Consider the following 25,701-nt stretch of genomic DNA (forward strand, 5'->3'; position numbering starts at 1 on the left):
TTGAAAGAATAACTGACAAGCTATAAGGCGACCAGGCACAGGTAGGTGGCAAGCATCTGTAAAACGGAAGATGCCCATCCTCTGGGCATCAAGGGAAATATATGTGATCAATATCTAATGTTTGAAGTAGAAACCCTGAATTTGGCAAAGTTCACACACACCACTAAGGGTTTTCCAGGACTTAGCTTTCTCCGAGATGAATGGCGGTAGCGTTTTCACGTTTACAGGGTTTGGCCGAGGAAACAGACCAGTGTTTAGATGTTCCCGTCACTGCAGGAACTAATGTTTTCCAAATGCTTAAGTTGTCACCAGAACCCTGAGCTGCTCTCGACACCCTCTGTCTGTTGAAAGAATTCAGAAGCACACAGAGAATACAGTATAGAACACAGATGGAGGGTTTCTCAAAGTAGAGTGGAGCATTCTCAAGGGGGAGGACAGGCAAAAGCCATCGCCCACTGCAGAGGAGAGCACTCCTGGATGACAGGGGATGGTAATAAGACAGGCCACCGAGTCAGTGACATTTTTAGGTATGCTTTATAGTATTTCTTAAAGTCCCTGAGTTAGCTTTCCTGGAGGGAGGGGTCCTGTTCAGACCACTGGCCCAGCAATCAAGTAGCAGAGTCACTTAGAAAGATCCTTGTTAGGTTATGGGCATCATTGAGACCCAGTGTCTTCGCTCCAGCTTCCGGCTGTCTGTGAAGTACTTTGCCAAAACTTTCCTGGTGGTGTCTTACTGTCCTTGCCCTTTACTGGGCAGAGGCCTATTAACAAAACCTGGGGCCCAAGCCAACACCAATCCCCTACAAATCCACACTGCAATAGTGCACCTTTATTTCCTCCAACACATATTCAATAACAGGGCCTCTAGGAATTAGACACCATCTTCATTGCTCTTGGAGACCTTAATCCTCTGGGAGATAAAACATGCCACTCAGGCCCTAAATTTACCTGTTAAAAAGCTTGGTAGGGAAGGAGGATTCGCCTTACCTAGAAGCGAAATCCAAGCAGCAATCATTAAGTCCCCTGAGGTTCTCGCCGGCTCTGGTGTTCTTCATGGCATCCTTTTCTAAATTCAGATCTGTTCCCAGATGGCAGAGGCCCTCATGAAAGCTATCTGCTCCAGAAGCTTTAGGAACAGATGAACCCTGCCTAGAACTATAGGCACTAATTAAAACCTGCAGGAAGGACCCAAAGAGCCAACAGTTGGCTCCTATTTGAAAGCAGTTAACTCCTATTTGAAAGGGCTCCTCATCCTTGCTTTCATCTTTTGTGGTCATCAAAACCCTCGGAACTGGCCACTGAATTCATCCCTCTCCAGTTAAACCTTCGTAAGAAAACCCTTCGAGGAAATACCCCATTATTATGTAGCAAGGACTGGAGTTCGTCCACATGGACCTGTCAATCACCTGGACAGAAAAGCGCCTGGTGTAAGCTATTTGTTCCAGAAGCTGTAGGAATAGATACACCCTGCCTAAAACTGCAGGCTGACACTGTGTGGCCACTGTCCACACTCACCAGTTGATATTGTTCCTCCACAGTGGTCCCTCAGCCACTGCCTACTCGCCCCTTACAGCAATGGTTCTCAACCTGTGGAGTTGAATGACCCTTTCACAAGGGTCACCTAAGAACATCAAAAAACACAGCTATTTACACTATGATTCCTAACAGTAGCAAGATTACAGTAATGAGGGAGCAGCGTGGGGGTCACCACGACATGAGGGACTGTATGAAAGGGTTGCAGCACTAGGTAGGCTGAGAATCACTGCTCTAGAGTGTCCTCGTTATCTTGTGGTAAACTCAAACTACCTTCCTCGCTCACTGTGTCCCACACATCCTCTCCATTCTGTCAACAGAGATAGCAAGGACTAAGGGCGAGACCAAGGAGCGAGATCAATGAGATAATACACGGTATTACAATCACACATGAGGCAGAGGTCCGCATGGACGTCTAGGTGGATGGATACCCTTCAGTGCACTGTAGAAGGTATTACAATCACACATGAGGCAGAGGTCCGCATGGACGTCTAGGTGGATGGATACCCTTCAGTGCACTGTAGAAGGGAACAAAGAGGTCAATGACATAGTTTCATACAACATCCCAGAATCAACTGCCCTCCTCCCGAAAACACCACTCCACCCGCACTGCTTTGGGCGCAAAAGAGAATACAATTATTTGAAGAGGCCCTGAAAATACTCAGCATTTCCTAACTGAAATCTACTCGAGGCTGGATTTTCTTTACTTCAGTGAAAACATTACATTGGTGCAGATTGATACCAGAAGATTAGAGAGTTCAACTAATTTTAGAAGACCAGATACTAAATAAATTTGTAGTAAGTTATTTCTGCTAACTTGTGGTAGGCTGATTGATAGTCTTCTCAAATTAACAAACTCCAACTTTCAGTTTTAATTTCTAACATAGCTTCATTACCTCCATAGTAATAGACCTAATTGTTTTACCTTTATAAAAATTTTTTGAGTAATATACTTTTCCAGGCAGTTTTATACACTTTTCAAATTTATTTTCTTGTATTAGAACAAAAATTAATCTATAACAATTTAATCTTTCATTGTCAATGGTTACTTTTCGGTTGATATTTATCACTTATGAGAAATATCTTTATAATTAGTTTTCCTAAAATATTAATTCGACCAATAGTAAGGTCTCTCCTTAAATCATAACATTTTTATTTAATATTTTTGTTTCCTAATCTATTGTATACTACTGTAAAATGGTTTTCTAAAATCCAGCACAATTTTTATACTAATGAACGTAAATTTAGATTTTGACTATTCTAATTGTATGTAGATGTATGACTAACATTGTGATAGTTAATATCACAAAGGGAAATTAAGACCAGATAAATTTTCTTTCTTTGTACAAAATCTTTTTCTGACTAAAAGGTGAGAACAGGGTATGTAACCCTGTTTTCTCTGAGTCTCTGACAGGCACCACTTCCTGTCCATCTTCAGGAGGATGACATCCCATTGCTGTCTCCCAAGCATCATCTCCCTTGTTTTCTATTGGGATTCTATTTAGTATAATATTTACTACCTAAAAGCTGATAGTGTAGACAGCTGACTAGTACCCATGACACTGTCTCTTCTTGGCCTTTTTTGAGTGTGGATGTACGTATATATGGTGAGCATGCATGTTTGGATGTTCACAGATGCGCGTCTGAATATGAAGACAAAGGTGATGTTGGTGAAAGACAAAGGTGAATGTTGTATGTCTTTAGTAGCTGGCCATTTTATTTACTGAGACTCAGAGCTTGCTGATTTGGCTAGTCTGTCCATATAGTCTACGTGGCCAGTTATCTATCTGAAGATCCCATATCTACTTCCAAAGTGCTGGGATGACAAGTTCATCACCATAGACACCCAGTGTTTATGTGGGTATTGGGGACCCACCCACTGGGCCTCACACTTGTAGAGCAATCTCTTTAACCACTGAAATCTCTGGGTTCCTTCCCAAATTTAAGTGATCAAGGAGAGATCTCTTCGGTGGAACTCTGGACTCTTGTAGACACTGGACCAGAAAAGCCCTGCTTCATTGCAATTGGTTCTCATGATGTCTCAGTAATTGCTTCTAGTGATACATTACATAGATGGACACACATACACACACACACACACACACACACACACACACACACCTCCACTATTCTAGGACAGGCAAATCTCTGCCCCATTGGTAAAGGATATAACTGTCCAGGATTTGGGTGAGAAATGTGTCACTCCCTTTGTTACTAATTGTGCCATGGAGGAATGAGGGGATGTGATAGTTGTAGAGGAAGGGAATCCCTTAGCTGATGTTGAGTTCATCTCTGGTCCCGTTCCTTCAGGCAGGAAGAGCAGCTGTGTTTCAGGGGTGAAGCATACAGAATGCACCAACAGGCCTCTGCCCCACAGGCCTCTGCAGTCCTGACACAGTTCTTCAACTGGCCTGCAGTTGTAGCTTTTTTATCTCGTGTATTTAGCTGTGAGAGGCTGCATCTGGGACCACTAATCCGAAATGGTACTTTTAATTTAAAGTGTCTTACAGAATTTAATATTTTTATCCCTGTTGAATTAATTTTAAGACCACAAGAAAATCAAGACTAGAAGATTGTGTATATTTGAACATAACTGCCAAGTTAGCATCTAATAAATGTTCTCATGCCGAATCTAAAGATGGTTGCACATTGCTGGTACCATCCTTTTGGGGATCTATGAGACAATGTGCAAAATATTCAACAAATGGGACCAAGCATTCTGCTGGGATTTTTCTATATCTCATGAATGGCTATCATTGCTCTTGGGACCTGGCAAGGAACTCTGGAGTCCAACTTCCACAGGTGGCTGTTATTAAATTGCTTTGTCAAGAACATCTGATTCCCTTTCCAGCTGGTACTGATTTGCATCTATCCTATAATCCACTATTCCCAGGAGAAAAGAATGCTCCCAGAGAACTCTTACACCATCCTGATTGCTATCAACTTTCCATAAAAGTTATCCCTTTATCCACTGGTGTGTTGATCCCTCTTTCATTAGTATGGTTTTCTAAAAGATAGGTTTCTATATTTCAGTGTGTCTGCCTGTTCTAACTGCCCATGGAAGAGGCTCATGGGTGGGAAGACCTCTTCCGGGCTGTGTTTGTTCCATGACTCCTCTCTGACGGATATAAGCATTAAGCATCTGGTGCAGGACTTGGGGTATAGCTCTGTCTTAGCAAGCCTAAGACTCTGGATTTCAAATAGCACAGCAAAGGAGGGGGAAGGAAGGGACGCAGACAAAGGACTATCTGGCACTGCTTTCTGCACACAAAACGATAAATATTGTTCATCACCACCTCATGCGTAGATGAATACTAATATTGTTTAAAGCTAGATTACCGAGGTTTTCTTCTGGATGCTAATTTATGCTAATGAGTAGGAAATCAAACAAGTTTTATTTGTTGTTGTTGAGAGATTCTTTTTTTTCCCCTTTAGCAAGTCATTTTAATATGAACTTCATGGCCATCTGTGTATTTGTGGAAATCAGGTGGGAATTTAGAACTTCCTTCCAACCCAAATACAGAAATGAGCGAAGTCATCAACATGCATTAATTATCATCCTGCCAGGAAAAGACTGGAGGGCAAGATTAATATTCTTTATGCAAGGTAAAATGAAAAGTAGATTATACTTTACACCCGAGCAGTTCCATAGTTAAAATAGTAGAGCAGTGTTAATGGTCTAAAGCAGAGACTAAGGCACCCAGAATGTGTGCTAGGAAACTGCCCACAGAACACAACAGCAGCTAAGCTAAGACAAAAATAACTCAACTGGGGTGACTGATAATCAACGGCTTTACAGAATACCATCCTCCGTTGTGTACTCGTGGCTGACATCATTCGTTGATCCTGGCCACAACTTATCTTGCCATTCTATACAGATGCTCACAGTTCTTCTCAGGAGCCTCTAGACACTTGGTGAGTGATGGTGTAGATTATTATCCAATAACATCTCACCCCTTCCCCAGGCAGAGCTCATGTCCCTACCTTGCTCACACTTAACCCTGCTGTGAGCAGTTTGGTGGGTTGGTAAGATAGGCCTTCAGTAAGCCTGTGTGATCTGACCCCTGGCTCTTGCCCCGTGTCTGCTGTGAGTGGCATGTCTGAGCCACACCTGCAGCCTGAGGCAGGGCACAGAAGAACAGAGATGTTCTTAGCTGTAGGTCACTGAGAGATGCTTAGTTCATCTTAGATAAGCCTTATGTGGTACCCTTAAAGTGAAGACCACAAAGAGAGGAGTAGAGTAAAGTAGATACATCATTCAGAAGTAATGATGAACTGAGAAGAAGAGGTAACCATGCTGGAAATGTAGGACCAGTTCAGGTTGCTAGACTGCTCTGTGCAGGGCCACAGGCTTTGTCTCTAGTGAACTCATCTGTATGATGCCAAGATCCCAGATGGACGTGTAGATAATGACCCAGAAGCCCAAGATAGCAAAAGTCTACCAGGCATGAGAGCAATAAAGGTTTAAGAAGAAAGTCTCAGAAGAAAGCTATCTAGTCAACATTTGACGTACAACAAAACATGGTTATGCTAGAAAAAGTTACACAGAGAACATTCTGGCAAGTTCTGTAGACATTCAAACATACCAAGTAAGTAGTCTGTATATGAGGAGAAAAGATCCACAGTGGCAAATTCAGGAATGTTCTGCAATGCCATCTGATGAACTTTGTCAATCCTGGCACTCTTCTTTCCAATCATGAGGTTGATCGCTAGCACAGCTTCACTGACCTAGAATGAACACACTAGAATTCATATATCCTGTGTTAGTACAGGCTGTGGGCTGGCTGTGCCCCCTCTGAGTTCATGTTCTGGGAGTGTGATCCCCACTGTGGCACCAGGAGGAGGGGGGACATTTAAAGAGATGATTAGGTCAAGAGCTTAGCCTGGAGTGTGGACTGACAGAGTAGTCCCAGGATAAGCTCCTTCTTACAGGAAACACTGTCTCTCCATTCGAGTTCTGTTTCTGTCCTTCGACCTTATGTCAGTCAATGATAAAGCAAGAAGGCCATGATCAGGTGCTAGCCCTTGACCTTGAACCTACTAGTTCAGTAACAGATCCATGTTTAACATGAATTATCCAGTGTGTGCTGTTCTGTTGCTGCAGAACAATACAGACAGAGACAATAAACATGAGGACATGAATTCATAAAATAATATCTGATACACATTGGAAGAAAAAAAATCACCATATGAAAAAATCATGTGATCCCTGATGTGTGCAGTATGCAGCACAGTCAAGCCAATTGGTTAGCTTTGACAATTTAATTACTGCATAAGTCACTTTAAATAAGCTCCATCACCCAGCTGTGACATGCTTTTGCCAAAATGTGGGATAGGTGCACATGTATATCCAACATTTCATTAAGGGAAAATGGAAACACTTGTGTCTGCCTACTAGAGAGTATAAATTCCACACAGGTGTAGAGACCATTTGTAAAGTTTCTCAACAGACATGGCAGATAGAAATCCTCCCCAAGTGTAGTTTTTCCTTTCTCTCAAACAGATCCATCATGCTGCTATGGTAGCTAATAGATGGAAGACACAGGAAAGCCAACAGGGTGCGTCAACAGTGAAAGACACAAGACAACAGAGAGAGTCAACCATGGAGGCCACAAGACAACAGGGATCGTCAACCATGGAGGACACAGGGAAGACACAGGAAGAGTCAACCATGGAGGACACAGGGAGAGTCAACATGCACACACTGACCTGTGCAGCAGCTCGTATTGCAATCCAGGCCAGTGAGCTGAACATCTCAAATCGATTTGCAACTGGTTCTTTAATAGAACTATGCCTTTTGACAAGAGGCTAAAATAGTAAATACAAAGCATTTTAGGATAAAGATAGCTCAATGTTTCTTGACAAAAATCATCTTTTCGAGATGACACGTTGGTGGAATAATATGCAGCCTTCAAGAAGGATAATATCTCACTGGCATAAGATGTTTAAAATAAATCAAAAAGAAAACCGTAGGTTAAAATTTTGTATCTAAGTATGATTTAACTTTTTAAAATTGCACTTATATTACTCTCTATAAAAACAGAAACTATACCAAGTCTTCAAAAGGATTATTTTTTCCTAATTTGTCTATAATGAGTTTACATGATTTATGTAATAAGTTAATAAAAATATCTCTTTAACTAATGTCAAATTCAATTTTAATAGAGGTTATATGCCATGAATGTATTGTAGGCAAAGAGACCAGGAATGGGAATATTCAAATTTGCTGTTTTTCTGTTGTTTTGACATGGGTCTCAAATCCCTTCAGGTCCCAAACTCAAGATTCTCAGGCTTCAGCCTACTGAGTGACTCAGTGGATTTTGATATTATATTACTATTAAGAAAAATACTAAAGGGATTTCATAACTCTATAGAAGAGTAGACCAGAAACCACAAAGGACAGTTTTTACTGTCACATACATATACAGTCATGCATTCAGTTTTCAAACACAAGAAGTTTAATGCTACAAAAATCAAATGCAGCAAATACAGTAACTTATACTTTTAATGATAAGTAAATAAATTTTAAGTCAGCTTTTAAAAATTTAAGTAATTAGACCAAGCATGGTAGTGCAGGTCTTTAATCCCTGTGGAGTTAGAGGCATATAAATATCTGAGTTCAAGGCCATTCTGGTCTACAGAGTGAGTTCCAGGACAGCCAGGGCTACAAGAGAAAAAAAAATTAAGTAATTAATTAAGTAATTAGACCCCTATGTTTCAATTTTTTGATATGCATTTTAACTATTTCTTTATTCTTAAACAGTAGAATTAGATAAGTAGTAACTTGAAGCATGTCAATGATTTACTTCTGTCTAGAACATTCATGGAGAAGAAATGAGGTCCTGGATATCAGGGATGTTAAGCCCCTGGGTACAATGGTCTGATGTGGTCAGCCTACACAGGGACAGGTTTGGACAAGAGGATACCAGGAGAGACTTTCCCATTGGGCATCTGAACTGTACAGCTCTGCCCATGATAAGGCTGTGAAGAATCATGTGGGCTCTAGGGCAACAATGAGCAGTTTACCTACAGCAAGTCTGGAAGAAAGACTGACAGCCATGACTTGAAGAATCCAGAGTAAGTTGAAAGTAATTAGTGATACAAACTCCACTTTTAATTGAGGCTTTTAATTACTGAGGAGGCTGGATTTGGGCTCAAAATAGACTTTTAAAAATTACCGGAGAAAGAGCATGATGGGTTTTCTATTTTAGAAGGGGAGGTATCAACATTGTACAGCCCATGTGACCAGAGGGTGAAAAAAAGAGAAAGCTCGGGAATGATTGGAAATGAAAACATAAAAACATATTTACTTGTAAAGAGATGTGATTCTGTATACAGAAAATCCTAGGACACACATGCATGTACACACACACACACACACACACACACACACACACACACACACTAGTAAAATCAACAAACATGGCCAGCGAGGGCATGGGATATAAAATTCAACAATATGTGCAAATCAATCTCATTTCTACAAATAAATTCTATAATTTATGTCCCTGAAGTTTTAATATTGTTAAGACAAACTGTCACCAGACTGTTCTGTAACTTCAACAGAATTCCTCAAAAAATCCAATTCACTTTTTTTTTTTTTTTTTTTTTTTTTTTGTCTAAATTGGGAAGCAAACTGGAAAATGTGTGTGAAGATGTGAAGGTCTCCAAGTACGCAAAGAATTTTGAAGATGAATCGTGGTGTTGGGGGACATGCACCCTGAAACCTGAGTCTTACCAAAAGCTATAGTGACAGAGAATGGAAACACCCATAAAGGTGATTCAAAGATCAATGGGCTCTAAAGATCTTAGCCCTCTACTCAAAACACAGCCTCCAAAACAGAAAGAACTCATCCTGGACTTCACAAAAGTTAAAACTTCTTTGTCTCTAAACACCACAAGCCACCAGCTGGGAGGGAATATTTGCAAATTATACATCCAGTAAGAGATCTGTGCCTAGTATATGTACAGATGAAAGGAGCTGTCACAACTGGTCTTTCTCTTTGAACTACTTTCCCTCATTTAACTGCCTGGAAATTCCATTCCTTCTTCTAAACTTTCTCATCTGTGAAGACTTCTGTAGTATTCCCATGAAAGGGAACTCATTTGTCCTGCATCTCCACCTTGCCATACTGTGTCTACGATCCTCATCAAGGTGCCGTTCGATTGTGTCTTTCCCTTGCTAGACTCTGGGCTCTGTAGAGAAAGTAAAGGGCATGCCTGGTACCACATTAAGCCCTTGGAAAAAAATGTTTGGATAATAAATGAATAAATAAATGCACAAAAATGGTCAGTTAGACTTAACTAATAATTATTGGGTAATCTACTACATCTAAATACATAATGAAAAATATACACGCTGTGTTGAAATTTTTTAAAGTTAGTGGTACAGAATACATCATGTTCAACACTTTGCTTATGCTCCTAGCCAAACTAAAAGGTATGTATAGCAATCTTCATGTCAGAGGTAGGGAAGCAAGGCTTCCAAAGTCACTCTGGTACATCAGGTTGAGAACCAAGCTTACGACTGCACTGCTTCCTCGACACATGAAGTGGAGTGATACTGTGGTTTATTTTGTTTTACACTTTATTTTCTAGTTTCAGGGGCACGTATATGCCATAGGGCACATGTGCAGGTCCCAGGACAACTTTCTCTAGTTGTTTCTCTCCTTCTACCAGGAGCGTCACAGGGATCAGGCTTAGTGGCAAGTGCCTTTACCAGCTCAGTGGCCCAACTCCTACTTGCTTGTTTTGTTTTGTTTTTTTCTTTTTTAAGGGTTTTGTGTTGTTTCTATTAAGGCAAGTTTCAAATGTTACATTTCAACAGCCCCAATATGCCTGGATGAGTGTTTTTATTTGTTTTGGGCTATTTTCTGTGCCTCTGGTAATTTTATAACTTGTTAAAATATTTGCTATGTCGAGATATACAGATGTTATGAAATTACAGTACTTTTCCCCTTCAAATCCTACTTAACACTCATAATTACAAGCACATCTCTGTGACAGGCCCAGAAAGTGATGTCACTCATGCCGTCCCATTCCGACATAGCAATGTTCGCTATGGAAACCACACACTTGTTTTTCTCTAACTGGTAATAAATGTTTTTATCTTACTAGAGTGACCTTTCCTAGCTTATAGTCATTGGATTTATTTAAATGATGATTCCCACCTAAGGCAGCAAACATTAAATAGTTTGACTGACCAAATATCTGTCTAAAGTTTCGTATTATGTTTATGACATACAAAAAAAATTAGATATTTGAAACAGTTGCAGTGGCGCACACCTTTAATCCAAGCATTGGGAGGCAGAGGCAGGTGAGTCTCTGTGAGTTCGAGGCCACCTTGGTCTACATGGAGAGTTTCAGGACACCCAGGGCTACACAGAGAGTCCTTATCTCAAAACAAAAAAAATTAAAAATACCTTGGGAGGGAGGTTGCAAGGGCAGCAAATGAATTCAAGGGAGATGAGTGGGATCACGATGCATGATGTGAAATCCACAAAGAATATGTAATTTTTTTTAAATGAAGAGATTTGATCCCAATGTTTTCTGAAAAGATGTCCTAGCAGAATCAATGGTCATTATTCGGCAAAGATAATGCGGATGTTCATCGCAATCCAACGATAATCGTGTCATGTGAAGCAGTCTGACTTATTTCTTCCATTTGGGTCTTCCTCAGTCAAGATGCTGGGTACTGCAGTGCACCCGCGCACATGAGTGACACCTGGGTGTCTCTTGGAAACCCCGAACCTCGAACCCACTCCCTAAGTAACAAGTCACTGTCTGCCTTCAACAAGCCTTGGGGAGATGTTTTCAAGCACTGTGCTGGGTGGTGCACCCTCCTTGAGTCTGCACAGCTCGCACCTTATCCAACACCCCCCACCGTGACATCACACCGAAGTGCCACCTTCATTTACCATCGTGACATCATGCCGAAGCACTTCCTTCACTTACCATGTTGATAGAGCACCATACAACCACCTTCACTTGCCATCTAAACAACCCAAATCATTTCACACTGTAAGGCTCTCTATGATGGGCCCTTCTCTTCCCCTCTTCCTCGCTTCTTCCCTTCTGATTTTCCATGTCTGCTGACACACAGTCTGTCTCCCTCCAACAGCTCGATGCTAAGAGGGACTATGCTCCTCTCAGCACTGACTTATCACCTTCTAGAAGATTGCCTCTATCAAAGTAGGTGCTTGATACATCTGTGAGATATGAATGACACTGACAGGGCATATTAGTTTCAAAAATACAATGTGTCCGTTTCCTATAGTCTCCTGCCCATTCCTATCCACTCATTGCCTCTGGGTATTTACATAACTAGGATTCTATGTACATCATTTTAACAGGCAGGAACACCGTAACGAAATCAACTTCCAGAGTTCCACCTAAAGTCTCCAAAGAGACACCCAACTTACAAGTGTGTCTACAAAGTAATGAGTTAATGTCTGCAAGTCACATAGGAAAAGACCTCATTATTTCAGTCCCACAGAATCACTGCAAACAGTTAAAGGCTTCTACCTTGAGTGATGATGGTGTTGCCGAGACTTTTTTCCTTGGCTTCTTCAGATAGAAATACACCAGAGCAATTTCTAGGTAGGAATCTCTTATCAACCTAAAATGATATGACACTGAATTTAGCTTCACCTTCCTCTTGTACAATCTCTTTGTAATTGTCACCAACAGTGTCTTGGAGAATGAACAGTAAGAACAGACAAACAAGTGTTCTTTTCCTAACCTATGTATCTTTAGGCTGCAGCTAGTAGGAGCTTCCTTGGAAATGAGAAGCTCTTGAGAAAGCTCAGCATTCTACTTGGTCTTAAACTAGCAACATCCCAGGCTATGGCTGCTACAAAGCTTAACAAAGACCTTTCTGGAATATTCCACTGAAATAGTCACTAAAGAATTCATAGCAAAAGAAGCCAGGTTTGAAAACCAGGCCTCTGTCTATTCTCCTATTATAATTAAAATGAAATAGACAGAGAACTCCACAGACAGCAGTAATGGTCAGATCTATATATGTTCTATCAAAGGTACCAGTTGACACTCTTGGGTCAGTGCTGGTGTCTACCAGTGGCTTCCCATCCATGCTGAGGCCATTTCTGTGCAGAATTAAGTAGACTACTGGCATGGATGGCTTCAGAGACTATGTAAATAAATCCTTCTTAACTCATTAACATCCGTGGTAGCTTCTTCCCCAGTCTTGATATTGACAGGAGACGTAGGTCTAGGTGAGAGGCACTTTGTAGCCTAGAATGCCACTGTGATAAATGGGAGGCATCCCACCTTTGCCTAGGTCAGAGCCAAAAGCACTAAGCTTGGATAGCAGGACAGTACGCCTGCTGTGGTCTGGACAAGCCCAGTGCATGAGCCCCTGCCACAGCCAGGTCTCTCTTCCATCCCTTTCTTGAATCTTCCGTGTACAGGACTCAGACCACACCGCAGTACTTCTACAAGAGTGAAAGGCTTGCCATTACCCCGAATTCTGATCGTTTCTCAGGCTTATTTGAATAGCTTCGAAAAAACTCTCTACTTGTGAAATTGGAGATTTCTCTTCCTTCAGTATTTGACGCTCTATTCTGCCTGCAAAAAGAAAAAAAAGATGCATAAAGATGGTTTCCCGTTTGTTATCATTTATAACAGAAGAGCAAACACTCCATTCTGCTGACTCTGGAAGCTGGACTGTCACCCATTTGTCAGTCTGTCATGCCCTGGTGAAATGTAAACTGAGGATAAAAGAGTTAAAGTTTTCCTCCCCAGGAATGTCTGGAGTGCTTTCCATTAAAGACGCCTTTGGCTTCCCAGTGCCACTGGCCTGGTAGCTTACTTTCTCTGTCCTTTTCCTTTGTGATTCCTCCCCTCTAATAACCGCTTCCCCTTGCCCTTGTCTGTTTCACAAACACCAAAAACAAAGGCTCGGCTGTATCTTTGTATCCATTGCAGCAGTATCCCTAAGTACAAAGACAGACTAAGCGGGAGTGCTCTTTGAGGCTAAATGGAGTTTTAAAAATGTGATGCACATACAAAGAACATTATCTAGCACATATGAACGTGAGACAGTACGCTAAGCAAAAGAAGCTAGACACAGAAAGGTAAACACCGCACGATGTCACCTACATTAACGCATGAATCAGAGGAAGCTCCATTCCTGATACTTTCTACTGAAAGAGGAGTTCCAGCTGCTGAAGTATGGGAAACGGAAGTGCTGAGCATAGTTCAGTCAGGATGGATGAGTTCTGTAATCTACTCTACAGCCCTGTGATTGTAATCAGTGTATTATATACTGAAAGAGTTGTAAGCAATTAGAGTCTTAAACACTTATGCCACAAAATAAATTGATTTGATTAGATAAGTTGAATCACTTCATACCGTATACCTATATTGACGAATTACACTGTACAGAAATATATATGATTTTGTCAATTAATTACAAAGTTATATATATACACACATACATAAATGCATATATACGTACATATCACACACACACACACACTGGTTGTGAGCCTAGGCTTTAATGGCTGAGCTATCTCTTCAGCCTAGCTTTTAAGTCTTAAAAATAAACTTAACAAAAGCCGGGTGGTGGCGGCACATGACTTTAATCCCAGCATTCAGGGAGGCAGAGGCAAATGAAACCCTGAGTTCGAGGCCAGCCTGGTCTACAGAATGAGTTCCAGGAAACCAGAGCTACAGATATATATATATATATATATATATATATATATATATATAAACCCTGTCTCAGAAAACCAAAAATTAAAAACATAATACACTTAGTGAAAACTAAATCCTAAGAGAAAAAGGGGGGGGGAAAAAAGCAGATGCTTGAAAGTACTGAAGAGATGATGCCAATGCCCCCTCATCACTTGGCTCCCAGCAACCATGGCAACCATGGTGGATGTCATTCTTCAAGCACAAGAACTGAGGGTGCTGCCATGCAGCAGAAATGCCAGGAAAGCAACTCTTATAGTCACCATGAGTAAGAGCCACGGTTTCTGTGTAGCAGGAGAGAAAGGCCAGCAGAGGGGGGGGGGGCAGAGCTCCCATCTAGGCACGCTCATTTAATAGGGGTTGGTGTGTGAGAGGCTGGCATGTGACCTGTCTAGTTCAGTAAACAACAATTGTTATACTTTGACTTTCTTGCAGAAAAATGGCCAAGGTGAAATCATGAATGCATTGTCTGTAAGTTCTAGAGGCAGGCATGCTATAGTTATTAAAGATTAATATAATGCTGCCTTTTACTTATAGAAATTAACCAAAATATCTAACTAGGTAATAAGTAATGTAAAACACTAGTATTATCATTTAATATAATTAATAATCACGGTTTGCTTTATTATTATTTAGCACGAGTGTGTTTTTGAAATATTTGTTTTTGTGGCTTTGATACTTTCTTTCATGCGAACAGACAGGTTTCCCTGCTGTGTATCCTGAGTGTGCCTGGAACCTGAGGAGGCCAAAAGAGGGCATTAGATCCCATGGATCTGAAGGTACATATGCATGCTGGGAGTCGAACCTGGGTCCATTGGAGGAGAAGTCAGCAATCTGAACTGCTGGATCACCTTCTTGGCTCTAATTTCTAATTTTTCAATTATGTGTATATGTGTGTCTGTGTGGGTATATTCGAATATGAGTGAAGGCACCCACAGAGGCCGGAAGAGTTTGTTGGATCCTATAGAACTGGAGTTACAGGTGGTAACTCCTAACATGGGTACTGGGGACTAGACTCATGTCCCCTGCAAGAGTATCACATGCTTCTAACTGCTGAGTCATTTCTCCAGCCACACGGTATGTGGCGAAATGGCTGCTGTTGACACTAACCCTTATATGAGGCATCAATTAGTAGTAACTTTTTTCTAGATTTAACGTAATGGGAGGCTTTTCATCGGAAACAGAGGCTTACAGAAAGGAGTGGTGTGTCCTGTAATTTGTAAAGTCTGTGGATTTATTATTAATAACTCCATGGCTCCACGTGCTTTATCCCAGTTCTGACTCCAAGTAGAACTTACCTTTCTGAAACAGAATTTCTGCTTCTACCTCGAACTCCTCTGCTGCTGTCACCTGGCAGAGGTTCAAGGCCATCTCAAAGATGTGCAGGGCAGGCAGCCACCTATTGATGTCCTTCTTCTTGCTGTGGGAATACACCTGCTTGGACAGTGTGTGTCCTAAAAGCAAAACAGTGGATGCAAAACAAAGGCTTCAGTGTTTGGGGCATGTTAGGAAGACAAGGGACTTCCCTCTGCAATGCTGTGAGTCTTCACAGTTCTTGTAGCCAAGAATGCTTTTAGACAGCCATATATCCAAGATGTCAGGGAACGACAAGAATAGTTTGAGCTGTGATAAATCTCCAATGTGTTGTCTTATTTAGAAAATATTTTCTAAATAAGACAACACATTATTTTTTAAATAAGAGTGTCTCCAGTTCTCAACTTTTCAAGGTGCTTATAGAACAACCTCCACTGTCTTTCTTTGTTTCAAAAATATTTTTAATATGTATTTATCTAATTTACATCCAGACCAAACTTTCCTATCTTTGCTCTCCTCCCAACCCCTCCCCTCTCCCCCTGCCACCTCCCCTATGCCCATCCCATCCACTCCTCCTTCATTTCTATTCAGAAAGGGGCAGGCCTCCATGGATTTCAACAAAACATGGCATATCAAGCTGGAGAAAGACTAAGAACTTCTCCCTTTTATTAATTATGTCTGGGCAAGGCAACGCAGTATGAGGAATGGGGTCCCAAAAGCCAGTAAGAGTCAGAGAAAGCCCATGTTTTTTAAGAAGAGGCTGTTAGCAGAGAAACATCTGGAAGTTGTATAATGTTCACTATTAATACGTTTTAATAGGCAATAATTTCCTTTCTATTAAATCCACTGGTCATTATGTAATCTTCTGTCATCATAACTGAATAAGAAAGCTCTTTATAGGTAAGGGTTGTATGCCATACTCCTTAAAGTCCTCGTTTTTAATGACTGTATGGAAGAATTATTGAATGGAAGAAACACTGTTCTATATGTCATCAAAGACTGTCATTTATCAAAAAATATTTCCTACATGTATAAGAACTAGATATAAATGAGAAAAAAATACTAAGCGGTAAAAGTTGTTAAATGTACCCTACATGCCAGGTACCATCTCATGCACTCCACCTGAATCATACCTGTGGTTCACAACTCTGAGAGACAACATTATTATGCTCATATGACAGAAGACAGAGCAATGGCTCAAAGCTATCAGAAACTTGCCCGTGTCATATGGCCATGATTTGAACCTAAAGTAGCCTGGCCCATGACCCACACCCTAAACTACAACACAGTATCCTAATAGTGAGGTCATGGCACTGTTGATTAACCAGGAATAAAGACAGCAAACCAACTAGGTAAAACAGCATGAGGCTGGTCACAGGAAAAGAAACCATAGGGCATTGTGGGAGCAGAAAAGATCCTGTCCATCTGGATCTTGGAAAGGCCTCAGGAAGCTACCCAGACAGTATGATTCTCTAGTAAGTCAGTGGGTAACTTCTGTTTCATAAACATAACCTTAAACATGCTATTTCCTATCAGAGGCCATCACAAAGGATAAAAAGAGTAAGTATGCAAATTCCTGTGATGCAATTTATACTACAGAAGAGACTTCTGAGAAAGGAAGCTACAAAAAAACTTTTGTGCTTTGTAATATTGAAATGTTTCTTTTTCAAATAAACACCAACTCAAAAAAAAAAAAAGAACTGTTGTGAAATTGACATTGTTTTGACAGAAAGGCGGCTTGTGGTTTTGTTTTTAAAGGCTGTATTTAATATAACATAACAGAAAGCAAGCTGTTCAGCTTCAAATGCATCTACCAAGAAGCAACACTATTGTCATTGAGTGGTGACAGGTCCTCAAGATGAGTAAGTCAGAGAAGCCGAGAGTAGATTTGATTTTACACAATCTGCTTTGAGTGCATGCAGAATTCAAATGTCCTATTAATATAGCATACTGTGGGCTAAAATCATAGGGGACAAATGGATTGAGTATGGTCATTGACTGAGCTGCAAAAAGTCTGAGGGGCTGGCTAGTTGTGCTAATGCCATCAGCAAGGAGACTTGAAAGTTAGACTAATGTATATAGTAAAATTCATGTGCAAGGGATGATACTGAGTGTAGCATAAATGATGAAAACCCAAAGACAGATATTGGGGTTAAAGTTGAAGATCAGAGAAGCGAAGTAGCCAACATCTAGAGAGTTCTCACCTCTACCAATGCTCAGACTGAAGGGGTGACCCACCGAACCTTAGACGGTGCTGCTGTCCACTGAACCTCAGAACGCAATCAGCTCCTGTCTCCTCCCACCTTGTAGTCCTCTCTAGTCCTGGGGTTAAAGGCATGAAATTCCCTTTGTGTCAGCTGTTTCTCTTTTAGACCAGATCAACTAAAATAATGTGGTGAAATTTTGTTTATAATATAACAAAGCTTGCCTGAAAATCAGAATGCCAAGACAGCCACATTAGCTAGCCATAGAAGCCAGGCAGTGGTGGCGCACACCTTTAAGCCCAGCACTTGGGAGACAGAGGCAGATTGATCTCTGTTAGCTCAGGGCCACCCTGGGCTACGTGAAATAGATCCAGTCTAAGAGAAACAGAGCTCACACAAAGGTGATGTCAGCACTTGGGATTACACACCTTTCAACCCAGTATTAGAGGGGACTATAAGGCAGGAGGAGACAGGGACTCAGTGCAGTCTGTGGTTCGGTGGATCCCCCCCCCACACCTTCAGTCTGGGCATTGGCAGAGGTGAGAACTCTCTAGTGGCTGGCTGCTTTGCTTCTCTGATCTTCAGGCAAGCTTCATGTGTTATATCATAAACGAAGTATCACAACTGAGCTTGTGAATCAAAGAAGGAGAGAGATAAGGGGAAGATTCAGGAAAGATGGTACCTTGAGTATATGGATTCTCTTGGCTGAGAAGCTTCTGGTAGAGGAGGCAAGAGAGAGGGTCCTAGAAGGTGACAGATTACAACAGAGAGCTGCCACCAGCCTTCTGCTCTTTGGATGAATGAGACCCAGAGAAACAGAGGCAGGAAGGCTTATGTCAAAGATCGAAGATGGTACCCTAAAAAGAGCCTAAAGGGATGATGAGAGTTCCAGAGAAGGGTGGCTGCCCCCTGGATTTCCCAAGAGGGATCAGGCTATGGACTGAGCCCTCTGTACTGCTGAGCTCGAAAATGCTGGCTGGCATTTGTTATTTCCCCTGGAGACTCAAGGGGGAAATAGAGACTCTTAAACGTCGACACAGAGACAAGCCACACAGCAGAATTTGCCCCTCTGAGCATCACCAGCACACTGGCACAGCTAGACCTGCAGCACAATAAGCAGACATAGAAGAATAGCCCAGGAATGAAGAGCCAGCAGCCATCAAGAGGAATATCAACTGTGGCTTCTAGAAGAGATAGTGTGAGTGAAATAAAATATATTGAGGACAGGGTGACAATTACATACTTACGTGCATACATACAAGAAATACAAGTTATCAGCTAATTTTTAGAGGTCGATGGCAGAAAAATTAATTATCAAGATCAATTAGATTATGGTTACATCATAAACGATGAAACTGATAGAATTCCAGACAAAGCCAAGTATTATCCATACCTATAGTGCTCACTATGGTCCCAGCACTGAGCCAGGCATTTTGCTCATTTAATCTTCTGTGAGGAGAGTGTCATGACTACTCCCTGGGTGTTGTGTTCTCTTCCATTCATATGTTGAAAGCCTCTCCCCCAATAATGATGGTGTCTATATGGGGAGATCAAGACCTTCCTTATTGGCTTATAGACCAGAAGCCGGGACCTTAGTTCTCGTTCCCATCTTGCCAGATGGCGAGTGAAAAAGCTGAGAACCCTGACAAAAAAAGAGAAAAAGCCTGCAGCCAAGAAGGCTGGCGGTGATGCCGCAGGTGCCCCTGCTGCCGATGCAGCCACAAAGGGTGACCTGAGGTTAAAAAGCCCAAGAAGGGGAAGCCGCATTGCAGCCGGAACCTGTCCTGGTTAGAGGAACTGGCAGGTTCTCCCCATCTGCCGTGTATTCCAGAAAGGCCCCGTACAAAAGAAAATACTCAGCTGCAAAAACCAAGGTTGAAAAGAAGAAGAAAAAGGAGAAGGTCCTTGCTACCGTCACCAAACCAGTTGGTGGTAACAAGAATGGTGGTACCCGGGTGGTTAAGCTTCGAAAAATGCCCCGGTATTACCCTACTGAAGATGTTCCCCGGAAGCTGCTGAGCCATGGCAAAAAGCCCTTCAGTCAGCATGTGAGAAAGCTTCATGCCAGCATCACTCCGGGGACTGTCCTGATCATCCTCACCGGGCGTATTCAAGGTATTCTAACCGAAGCACCACTGCTTAGCATGCCTCATGGTGAGACAAGGAAACTATGTCTTCAAGACAACTTGGTTCAAAAAAAAAAAAAATACAAAGACTCTGACAATTCCCACATTTATAGGACACAATTTTGTTGCTTAAAATGATACAAGTTATTAGGGCGTCAGGAAAAAGCCCACCATTATCATCAACACATTAAGATAATGTTTTTTCATGAGCATTGTTTTTAGGGATATGGGTACTTAACGGCATCAGTGATAACCAGAAGACATAATACACTGTTCTATATGCCTCTCAAAAATCTTTCTCAATGTGACATAAATGTAAAATAAGTACTTGTGATTTAGAGAACAAATAAGTGGTGTATTCTTAGGAATACACTCATACTTTGTGTTTCTATTATTTTTTTTTCAATAAAGTAGACTGTGAGAATAATCTTGTTACAAAGATTGAACAGCTTGATAAAATGCAACAGTCCAAAGCAAATAGTTTCACATATTATAACTACTGTAATCAACCTCATAACTTGATTTGTACACAAAGACATCCTTACACCACAGAGTCTCCAACATGGTAAGTGACCAAACCTGCTTAAGCATGCAGAACCTGTCCATTCATAACACTGCCCCTTCAAGTCATGATAGCCTACTTGAAAAGCAATTAAAAGCACCCATGGCACTCTAGGAAGCTAGATGTTTAAATATTCTTACCAATTCTCAGCTTTATTTTGGCCAGTAACATGACATGAGGAAGGTAGATGTTTTTCAAAGGCTGTAGTGGATTCGCATAGTCGGCATCTGTTAGAGGGAATTCGACTGTCTCTCCAAAAGTTAGCATCTAGGACAGAAACAGTGGCATCTGTCACCAACAGGGAGAAGAAAAATGGCAGAAAAGGCCATTCCCAAGTTTGTGGCCACGGAAGGCATTGCTCATTGCTACCTGTGTGATAAGGATGTTGTGGGCTTGATTCAAGAGAATGAATTTGTTCCGTTTGGAAGACCCTTGCTTGAATTTCTCAGCTTTCGTTAAGTCATCCATTAGAACGAGGCTTCTCGCCAGTGTTAACCAAGATCGAGGAGAAAGGAATTTATTTCCTTCCAGCAATTGGATTACTTCCTGTTGAGAGAAAAATGATGGTTTGTGTTTTCCAGTTCACTGCTGAGCTGTGGCCAGGGAGCCAGGTGAACGTTCATTAGGGTTGGGAATCTCTCCTTTTGATCCACCTGGGATTTTTCCCTCAGCACACATATGAACACTGCACGGTCTCTTTTACCTGGAGATTTCTTATGATGTCTGCCTTTAAGTGCTTTTCCTGAAGACCCAGGATCACGGCTTGCATCAGGAACTCGGCCAGGTTCTCCGTGTCGTCCACACTTTTGGCCTCCAGGCACACTTCATTGATGAGGCTCAGGCAGTCCGTCATGTCATTCTCTGATGCGTGAGAGAGCAGGAAGGATTTGTATAGAATGTCCCCAACGATCAAAGAGTAAGAGAACATTAAGATGGAAAGTGAATGGATCACACGAAGCAGAGCAGGAAAGTGTTATAATTCGGGTCAAAGCACTTTAGTTTAGTCCAATGCTGTAAAAGTAATGTTATTACATGAAATGATCCAATTTGGGAGGCAGATATAAACAAGGGAACAGGCAGGTATACAACTGGACATTTATCAGTCACTGTGGGAAGTACTATTGATACATGCCGAGCTGTTATCTAAAACTACAACTGCTATCACCTTCAGTCTGGCAATAAGTCCAGTAAGAAGGAGATAGGTTACCTCCATCTTCTGGAGAGGAAAGGGAAGTACAGAATCAGAGAAAGACTTGGCAAGAGGGGACAGGTCTGCATGGGGAACCTATGTTGGTGGCTTATCAGCTCTATGCTTAGACACCTTCCCAAGACCTGAGCAAATGTATTTTGTAATCTCCTTGTATTTTTTAAAATCAATTCAGTAATATGTAAGCCACTTGCTCTGGTATAGAGGACAGAGAATGATCACTACTTTTGTTCAATGGCCTTTATTGTAGATTTTGGAAAGAGAGCAAGATAGAAGGTTGTGAACACTGTCAAAGACATACCCCAATAAAAGCCTGTCACACGCACTCCCCCCCCCATGTCAAATTAACCATACTGAAACATTAGTTAAGAAAGTACCTTTCATGATTCCAACACCACGAATCTGTGCGACAAATGCAGTCACAAGCATCAAGCGGCACCTCAGCCAAAGGTGAATGTTGAAATATTCCCGGGCATTCAGGGAAATGGGGTCTAAAAACTCGCCATCGTCTTTACTCTCTGTGGTCTAAACAATGTTAAAATGATGAGCTTAGCTTCCCGTTGGATAATACCAGCATTCTACCCTAAGACTAAGCATGAACTGAGACAAGAACCCAATAGCATTTCATAGTATCACATTTTTAATTAAGAAGTTATTATTGAACATTCTAGAAAGCATAAGATATATGCAAAAGAAACAAGTAAAATCACCCTTAATTCCACAACCCTCTATTAACACTTTGGCCTGTCTTTCGCTCTACACCCCTACTCAAAAACAGCTTTGTGTAGAACTAGAAATGGCTCAGAGGTTAGGAAGGAATATTTCTACTCTAGCAGAAGACCTGGTTTTGTTCCCGGCATCTACATGGCAGCTCACAGTCACTGATAACTTCAGCAGAATCCAAACATGTCATCTGCCCTCCATTGGCACTGTCCACACACAGTGCACTTGCACTCAAACAAAACACTCATACACATAAACTAAAAATTATAATAAAAGTTTTGCAACATTGGATCTTTTTGTTGTGTTTTGAATTATATTATCAGCATTTTCTATGCCATCAAAAGCCTTCCTTTAAGTTATAAAAATGGTAAATACAGCACTGGGTATCTATTTTGTACTGTTAGTTCACTGGGTATGAGTGATTTCATTAGGAATGCCTGCCATCACAAGCAAGATTCTGTGTGGCGACTGTTTTTATGCAGACTCCTAAAGGATTTTATGTTGTTGAATTAGCCAGTCTCATTCAGTCCAGTGACGCAGCTCATGACCAGCTGTCAAGCAGTCTTTAGACTCTGTGTATGGGGAAGGCTACACGCAGGTAACTCTAGCTGGGAAAGAGTGTGAGCATCCTTCCCGCCACGCCCTGGTAATAAACACAACAGTGGAGTCTTGGGAAACCACTCTGCTAGTGGGGCCATAGCAAGACACCGCAATTACGCCTCTGATTGGGCTCGTGATGACTGTATCCACCCTCAGCAGCTCCCAAATGAGATCACAACACTACTTAAAAGAACAGAAGGGCCTTCCTCAACAAAGAGCACAAGTGGGACTTCAACGCAGACCCTGGTCTTGCTGTGACTTCACCTTCACCACTTTGCTTTGTCCAGACAGCTAATCATTTTCCTACTGTGCCCTTAGTCACGGTACAATGCACGGTGCAGTGTGCACTGCACGGATGTTAACTGCATACGTACAGAAGTTCCCGGAGAGGCAGGACTGTCCAAGTCATCTGGCATTCTCTTCTTAAAAATTTTTGAATCCTGGAGAAGCTTGAGTGTGGAATACACTATAGCAGCCCTGAAACCGAGGGAAGGTTCTGACTGTTACTGGTGACAGCATTTGCATACTATTTCACGAGTCTCTACTTCCCATGAAAACTATGACACCCCCAGCCACCCTCAAAAGGTTACTAGGTGTCTCTTTCATATGCCCCATAGCACTGTAGCCCTCTCCTTTATTCCTAACACCATTTAAACACAGCATAGAGTTCTAAACCCACATTCTAGCACAGTCGCTGAGGCTCAATAAGACACTATAAAGTCCTTTTCAATAAGAAGAAATGGATCAAAGAATAAATGAATGAATGAATGAATGAATGTTTCCATGATCTAAAACAGATTAAAGGCAACCGCCCCACTTCTGCCCCCCCCCACCCCCGCAGCAGAATTTCTTCTACCCCAAGTCTTCAGTCATCACCATTGCTCTGACTCTGCAATGGACACTATTCAATTCATCAAGTTCTATCAGTTTGACCCACAACAACCCACTGGCTAAGACCTCCTCACTCCGCCACCTCATTTACCTCTGCTCCGCCACTGCTACCTCCAGGGTGGAGGACCGTAGGCACACGGTTCAAGTCCTACTCTTGCTCTCTCCCACAACAGCTGTAGCAATCTCCTCAAGATGCGACTGGAATGGAGACCAGATGCCTCCCAGGACTCTGAACTTCCTTCTCTGGATTAGTTACCAAAAATTCTGGACTCTGAACTTCCTTCTCTGGATTAGTTACCGAGAATTTTGGACCCTGAACTTCCTTTTCTAGATTAGTTACCAAAAATTCTGGACTCTGAACTTTCTTCTCTGGATTAGTTGCCGAGAATTCTGGACCCTGAACTTCCTTCTCTGGATTAGTTACCAAAAATTCTGGACTCTGAACTTTCTTCTCTGGATTAGTTGCCGAGAATTCTGGTCTAGCACATGGTTGACTTCATCCATGTTCACGGAGGCTCATAAGAAAGCTAGCTCTTGTCCATAGGTTCCCAGAATATATGCTACAGGCTCTATTTCCAGACCGTATTTTAAGAACATTTTTGTTGTTTGGCAAACATGTTACATTAATAGATTGAAATCTCTGTGTTAACACTACCCCTGGAGCCAGACTGTTTCCCCCTCTTCCCATAATTTACATTTTTAAAAAACCCCATGTCAGTTGTCATCCTGTGTTCCTTTGCTGAATTAAGTCATTCACTACCCCCCCACCCTTGCCAGCATGCTATGAGTTCAAGGTTAAGTACTATTACTGACTCAGTTTATGAAGTAAGAAATGGATACATGGAAATATTCAGTAAGTTGTCACACAGTTACGAAAAGAAGGGTCCGGGTAGGAATCCAGACAATAGGTTCCAGAACTTTAGCTCTCTCACACCCAGCCACTCTCCCTCCATCCCTCCCTCCCTGTTTCCCCTTTTCTCCCTCCCTCCCTCCCTCCCTCCCTCCCTCCCTCCCTCCCTCCCTCCTTGTTTCCCTCTCCCTCTCTCCTCATTTTAACCAGCTTGACATCAATGGTCATGCCACAGTGTTACTTATGAACATTACTGTCAGTGCCAGGGGTGTCTGCACTTGTCATCACCATCAACGTGCATTCTACTCAACATATTAATGTTACACACCTACTATGTTTTTCTTTACCTTCGGCCATCTTATTTATAAAAATGGCTGGCCTGGTTTTGCCATGTGGGTCACCCTATAGTCTTATTTCTTTGAGTGACATATTTCACTCTCCTAAGAACACCATCACGCATTCCCATCCTCATGAGACATGGTGACTTCCTTTCTCAGTTCTCTGAGAGGGCTTCCATGTTGTTCATGATCCTGGCTCATCAGCCAAGATACCTGGGTACACCTGGGTGAAATAACCCTAGCGTGTAGAAACTGATGGGTTGGATGGGCATTCCTGAGGCATCCAGCCTTGTTCCACTGACACACAGCCCTGTCTCTCCCTGCTCTGCTAAATCAATCAAAAAGTTGCCTCTTCTGTTTAAGTTGCTTCAAGCTGGGAATCTCTCACTTGCTGATAAGCAACATTAACAGATACACACAATTTCAACAATTTTACATTTTTGTCAAAATATGGCATTGTTGTTGTTGTTATGATGATGATGATTACTTGGAGGCACACATGTGTGATGGCTTGAGAGTTTAGAGGCCAACTTTGGGGAATCAGTGCTCTTCTTCTGACTTCATGTGGGTTCTGGGATTAAACTCACATTGCCAAGCTTGCACCGCCAAGTGTCTTTACTGGCTGGTCCATCTAGCCAG

The 25,701-nt window shown here is 41.8% G+C and overlaps 1 protein-coding gene across 1 annotated transcript in view; it reads right to left on the reverse strand.

The window, feature by feature from the left end:
* Cfap54 (cilia and flagella associated protein 54) overlaps positions 1-25,701 on the reverse strand; it is a 244,454-nt gene that overhangs the window by 54,338 nt on the left and 164,415 nt on the right. The window contains exons 52-61 of the mRNA XM_051206281.1: positions 23,358-23,460; positions 22,038-22,185; positions 21,157-21,314; positions 20,823-20,999; positions 20,594-20,720; positions 15,546-15,701; positions 13,014-13,119; positions 12,058-12,151; positions 7,243-7,341; positions 6,120-6,261 (exon numbers count right to left, since the gene is read on the reverse strand). Of these exons, the coding sequence (XP_051062238.1) occupies positions 6,120-6,261; positions 7,243-7,341; positions 12,058-12,151; positions 13,014-13,119; positions 15,546-15,701; positions 20,594-20,720; positions 20,823-20,999; positions 21,157-21,314; positions 22,038-22,185; positions 23,358-23,460 (1,310 nt within the window). The remainder of the gene's footprint in view (positions 1-6,119; positions 6,262-7,242; positions 7,342-12,057; positions 12,152-13,013; positions 13,120-15,545; positions 15,702-20,593; positions 20,721-20,822; positions 21,000-21,156; positions 21,315-22,037; positions 22,186-23,357; positions 23,461-25,701) is intronic.

This window comes from Phodopus roborovskii, unplaced genomic scaffold (assembly GCF_943737965.1).
Source record: "Phodopus roborovskii unplaced genomic scaffold, PHOROB, whole genome shotgun sequence".
Classification (NCBI taxonomy): domain Eukaryota; kingdom Metazoa; phylum Chordata; class Mammalia; order Rodentia; family Cricetidae; genus Phodopus; species Phodopus roborovskii.